The 5236-nt window shown below is 65.6% G+C and overlaps 1 protein-coding gene across 1 annotated transcript in view; it reads left to right on the top strand.

Moving 5' to 3' along the window:
* Window positions 1-161: 161 nt before the first annotated feature.
* CGREF1 (cell growth regulator with EF-hand domain 1) overlaps window positions 162-5236 on the top strand; it is a 5829-nt gene continuing 754 nt past the window's right edge. The window contains exons 1-5 of the mRNA XM_026662981.2: window positions 162-215; window positions 2359-2456; window positions 2948-3010; window positions 4502-4572; window positions 4836-4960. Coding sequence (XP_026518766.1) covers window positions 210-215; window positions 2359-2456; window positions 2948-3010; window positions 4502-4572; window positions 4836-4960 — 363 coding nt within the window. The 5' untranslated portion in view covers window positions 162-209. The remainder of the gene's footprint in view (window positions 216-2358; window positions 2457-2947; window positions 3011-4501; window positions 4573-4835; window positions 4961-5236) is intronic.

Below are 5236 nucleotides of genomic sequence, written 5' to 3'. Positions count from 1 at the left end.
GGGGGGGCCGGGCCGGGCTTTGCGGTTCCGCTGCGGAGGCTCCGAGCCCGGGCGGGTCCCGCGGGGACCGGGGACGTGTCCCAGCCACGTGGACTCGCCTCCTGGGGCGGGGCCGAGCGGGACTCGGGGCGGGGCCGCAGCTGAAGCGCCGGGAGCCGGGAGCTGAGAGCGGGGCTGGGCCGGGCCGGGGACGCTGCGGAGCCGGCGGGATGCAGGTGCGTGTGTCGGTGCAGGGCCGTGCGAGGGCGATGGTGCAGTGACTGTGGGTGCAGTGAATGCAGTGGGGGGCCGTGTGGCTCTGGGTGCAGTGAATGCAGTGCGTGTTTCTGACACAGCGCACACTGGTGCCTCCCTGGGCTGGGTGCAGTGAATGCAGTGCGTGCAGTGGGGGGCCGTGTGGCTCTGGGTGCAGTGAATGCAGTGGGTGCAGTGGGGGGCCGTGTGGCTCTGGGTGCTCTGTGCTGGGTCTGTGTGTTGGCGTGAGACCCCGTGTGCATGGTGTGCCCACCTGTGCGGCGTGCGCCGGTGGGGTCCCTGCATTGGCCATGGGGGTACCGGGGAGCGGCTGTGAGGGTGTTCTGTGTGCGGGGCTTTGCCGGCGTGTGGCCGTGGGGTGCGGTGTGGGGCAGGGCTGTGTGGCCAAGGGGTGCCGCGTTGGGCAGGGCTGTGTGGGGCAGGGCTGTGTGGCCGTGGGGTGGTGGGGGGCTGTGTGGTGCGGTGTGGGGCAGGGCTGTGTGGCCGAGGGGTGCGTGTGGGGCAGGGCTGTGTGGGGCAGGACTGTGTGGCCAAGGGGTGCTGTGTGGCTGTGGGGTGTGGTGTGGGGCAGGGCTGTGTGGCCGAGGGGTGCTGTGTGGCTGTGTGGTGCGGTGTGGGGCAGGGCTGTGTGGCCGAGGGGTGCGTGTGGGGCAGGGCTGTGTGGCCGAGGGGTGCTGTGTGGCTGTGGGGTGTGGTGTGGGGCAGGGCTGTGTGGCCGAGGGGTGCTGTGTGGCTGTGTGGTGCGGTGTGGGGCAGGGCTGTGTGGCCGAGGGGTGCGTGTGGGGCAGGGCTGTGTGCAGCAGGGCTGTGTGGCCAAGGGGTGCCGTGTGGGTCACGGCTGTGTGGCCAAGGGGAGCTGTGTGGGGCAGGGCTGTGTGGCCGAGGGGGGCTGTGTGGTGCGGTGTGGGGCAGGGCTGTGTGGCCGAGGGGTGCGTGTGGGGCAGGGCTGTGTGGCCCGGGCAGGCTGTGGGAGGCTGTTGTGCGTTTCGCTGTGCCCAGCGGGCGCTGTCTGTCTGTGCCGGGTGGCCGGGGCCTGGCGCTGGCTGTTCTGTGTGTGTGGCGAGGAGCTGGGGGGTGCTCGGGGGGTGGCTCTTGCTGGTTCTGTGCTCTAGGGTTGTTGGGGGTAGGGGGCCCCCTGCAGGCTTTGGTCACCCTGCCAAAGGGCTCTGTGCCCACCCTGGGGCCCGGTGGGGGACGCTCCCTGCCCTGCACCCTGGCCGGATCTGTGTGTACGATGGGCATCTGGTGGCATTGTCAATCATGCTAGAGTGGGTGCTCCATCCTGCCCAGCGGGCCTGGCCCAGCCCAGCTTGGGGTGTCTCTGTCTAACGCACGTCCTGCGGGCATCTCTGCCAGTGGCAGGGGAAGCCCCAAGGCATGCTGGGTACGCTCTGTATGCCAGGGCTGGGTGGCATTCACACAGACGAGGCACCTTAGAGCGGGGTGGACACGCAGGGTCAGACGGCGCCAGAGGGTGCCAGGGAGCTGGGACAAAACAGAGCAGGAGCGGGGCAGCTGGAGAGCCAAGGAGCTTGCACTGTCCATAAAGCACCTCGGCCGACTCGGAGCACCCTGCAGTGGGCGTCTCCAGAGGGCCCCACCACGGAGACGCTGCGCTGGGCTGGGGCCTTGTCCTGTTGCCGCCTGCCCTGGAAGAGCAGCACCTGATATGGCGTCGCCCGTGGCTCTGGTCGGTGGAGACGAGGACCGACCGCGGCCAGGCCCACGGTGCTACCTTGGCTTCTGGCGGGGGCTGCAGACACAGTCACTGCGCCAGAGCAGGGCGCGGGGCGCCCGGATGCCCCAGAGCAGCCTCCCCACTGGCTCAGCCTCCCGCAGCCGTGGCCAGCTGGCGCCGAGCAGATAGCGGAGCATGGCATGGCCAACCCGGGGGCTGTGACTCACCCCGCTCGGCACACGCCCGGGGATCCCGCCGTGCACCCCACATGGTGCCTCGCTGGGGCTCCAGGCGCTCCACGCTGCACCAAAAGGCCAGGCCGCGGCGGAGTCGGACGCCACCGGAGGGAGACTCAGCCCATGAGTTACATGAACCCCCACGCTGGGCTCCGGCAGGGGGGTGACGCTGCTACTTGTCCCCCCCAGGCTGTCCCCAGCTCTGGTCTCAGGATGAGCTTGCTGCTAGTGTCTCTGCTGCTGGCTGTGACTCCTGGCTGGGCCGCGCCCAAGGACAGCGCCAACAGGTATGGGAAAGCAGGTCTGCCACGGCCCTGCCAGGTGGGCGGGATGGAGAAGGGAGCCCGAGTGGGGAGCGGGGCAGGAGCATTGCCTGGGGGAGCGCCCTGCAGGGGGTGCTGTGGGGAGCGGGGCCATAGCACTGGCTGGGGGGGCACTCTGGGGAACCGGACTGGAGCCCTGGCTGGGAGGGGCCAGGCCAGAGCCCTGGCTGCAGGGGGTTGGTGTTGGGGGGTAGGGCCAGAGCCCTGCCTGCAGGGGGGTTGCTGGGGGGCGCAGAGCCCTGGCTGCAGGGGAGGTGCTGGGGGGATGGGGCCGAAGCCCTGGCTACAGGGGGGTTGCTGGGGGTGGGTGGGGCCAGAGCCCTGCCTGCAGGGACGGGGTGCTGTGAGGAGCTCTGGTGTCTGTACTGCCCCATTGGCTGCTCTAAGTCCCTGTGCTGTGCTGTGGGGCTGGATCCCGCCCCTGTGACCCTTGTTTCCCCGTTTGTTGCTCCCAGGCCTGAGGGCCCTGCTGCGGAGCCTGTTCCCAACCTTCTGCACCCCGAGCCGGAGGAGCTGCGGTGAGTCCAACTCCCCCAGGGAGGGACCCCAGGCCTGGGGCTGAGCAGCTGGCAGGGAGCCCAGCCTGTGGAGGGACAGGTCTGTGGGGGTGTTGCTGGGGCCCCACCCCCTGGATGTGTCGTTGTGGGGTGGGTGGGGGGCACTGACTGGGGTGGGATCTGCCTGTCTGGAGGGGGCAGGCTTTGCAGGAGGCTTTGCTGCAGTGATGCGCCCGGCTGGGGCCCGGACAGAGCGACCTGGGACGGGGGGCAGGGGAGTCCCATGCTGGGGACAGGGAGTTGGGCAGGACAAAGAGAATCAGAGAAAACATAAGCACAGCCAATGGTCCAGCTGGCCCAGGAGCCTGTCTGCCGGTGCCAGGCACTTCACAGGGAGTGAACAGAACAGGACAACTGTGACCCTGCCCCTGTCATCCAGTCCAGCTTCTGGTCTAGGGACGCCCAGAGCAGAGGGTGTGTCCCTGCCCAGCCTGGCTAATAGCCACTGATGGACCTGTCCTCCAGGAACTGAGCTAGTTCTTTTAGAACCATTCTAGTCTTGGCCTTCACAACCTCCTCTGGCAAGGAGTTCCACAGGTTGACTGTGCGTTGTGTGAAGAAATACTTCCTGTTGTTTGTTTAAACCTGCTGCCTAATAATTTCATTTGGTGACTCCTTGTGTTATGTGAAGGAGTAAGTAACACTTCCTTATTTACGGTCTCCACACCAGTCCTGATTTTATAGATCTCTATCATATCCCCCCTTAGTCGTCTCTTTGCCAAGCTGAACAGTCCCAGTTTTATTAATCTCTCCTCGTATGGAAGCCGTTCCAGACCCCTAATAATGTTTGTTGCCCTTTTCTGAACCTTTTCCAATTCCAATAGATCTTTTTTAAGATGTGGGCGTATCATGGATTTATACAGAGGCAATATGATATTTTCTGTCTCATCATCTACCCCTTTCTTAATGATTCCCAACATTGTTCACGTTTTTGACTGCCGCTGCACATTGAGTGGATGTTTTCAGAGAACTCTCCACAGTGACTCCACGATCTCTTTCTTGAGTAGTAACAGCTAATTTAGATCCCATCATTTTATCTGTAGAGTTGGGATTCTGTTTTCCAATGTGCATTACTTTGCATTTATCAACCTTGAATTTCATCTGCCATTTTGTTGCCCAGTCGCCCTGTTGGGTCCCACGGATGAGTGCAGCAGGGGCAGTGCCCATGGGAGCAGTTGGGGGGCAGAAGGGACCCCACTTGCCCTGCTGGCTCTAGGCCTGGTGCACTGCAGCCTGAGGCCTGCCCCAGAGCAGAGCGGGCAGAGGACCAGCCAGGGATGATACATGCCCATGGCCTTGGCAAACCGTTCCTGGGGTTAATTCCCTGAGTCGGGTTTGTCCAGCCTCGCCTTGGCCCTTTCTCTGCTCTCCCCTGCCCCTGCCGTTCCTTTCCCCCATGCCCCCCTGCCCCCCGCAGCCCTCCGCCCGGCCTCACTCTGCTCCTTGTTCCAGGCTGTTGCAGAGCTACCTGCGGCGCGTCCGGCAGATGGCACAGGATCCTGCTCACATGACGAGGGAGCAGGGTAAGGGTCACGTCAGTGCCAAGCGAGGGGGGGCTGGGCCCTCGGGTAGCTGTGCTCATGCTGGGACCGGGGGGTGAGGGCCCCCCCGCGGTGCCCAGTGCCCGTTGGCTCTCACACAGCGATGGCAGCTGACACATTCCAGCCCCGTTCTGGGGCAGGGGGTACCCAGGTGCCATGCAGACACCCCGCCCCCCCGGCACTCCTGCTACAGCCGCTCACCCCCCCCCAGTGCCCGGCCCCCCGTGACTCCCCCTCTCTCGCAGTGCTCCTCTACCTCTTCGCGCTGCACGACTACGACCGGAGCGGGCAGTTGGATGGGCTGGAGTTCATGCAGCTGCTGATGGAGGTGGTATCCCAGGAGGCCCAGGGGCAGCCTTCTCCTGACGCGGTAGGTGCCACTCAGACCCCCCGTCCCCCCCAGGGGCTGGGGGACCAGGGGCCAGCTGGGCAGGGGGGTGGGTGCATCTCCCCTGGGCTGAGATCTGCACCTGGCTGGTGACTGGCAGCCTCCCTCTCCCCACAGAGCACGGGCAGCAGCAAGGAGACCCCGGGGGTCTCCCGTGGGGGGCAGAGCTCAGGCACCGCATGGTGCAAAGGGCCACTCCCAAGACAGGCCCCTTACCCCATTCCCCACCCCTGAACCAGCCAGTCCCCGCCCTGGGGC

Source organism: Terrapene carolina, unplaced genomic scaffold (genome assembly GCF_002925995.2).
Source record: "Terrapene carolina triunguis isolate 2854851 unplaced genomic scaffold, T_m_triunguis-2.0 Scaffold31673, whole genome shotgun sequence".
NCBI classification, from domain to species: domain Eukaryota; kingdom Metazoa; phylum Chordata; order Testudines; family Emydidae; genus Terrapene; species Terrapene triunguis.
The sequence above is the reverse complement of the archived record's forward strand: the minus strand, read 5'-3'. Positions and strand labels throughout refer to the sequence as shown.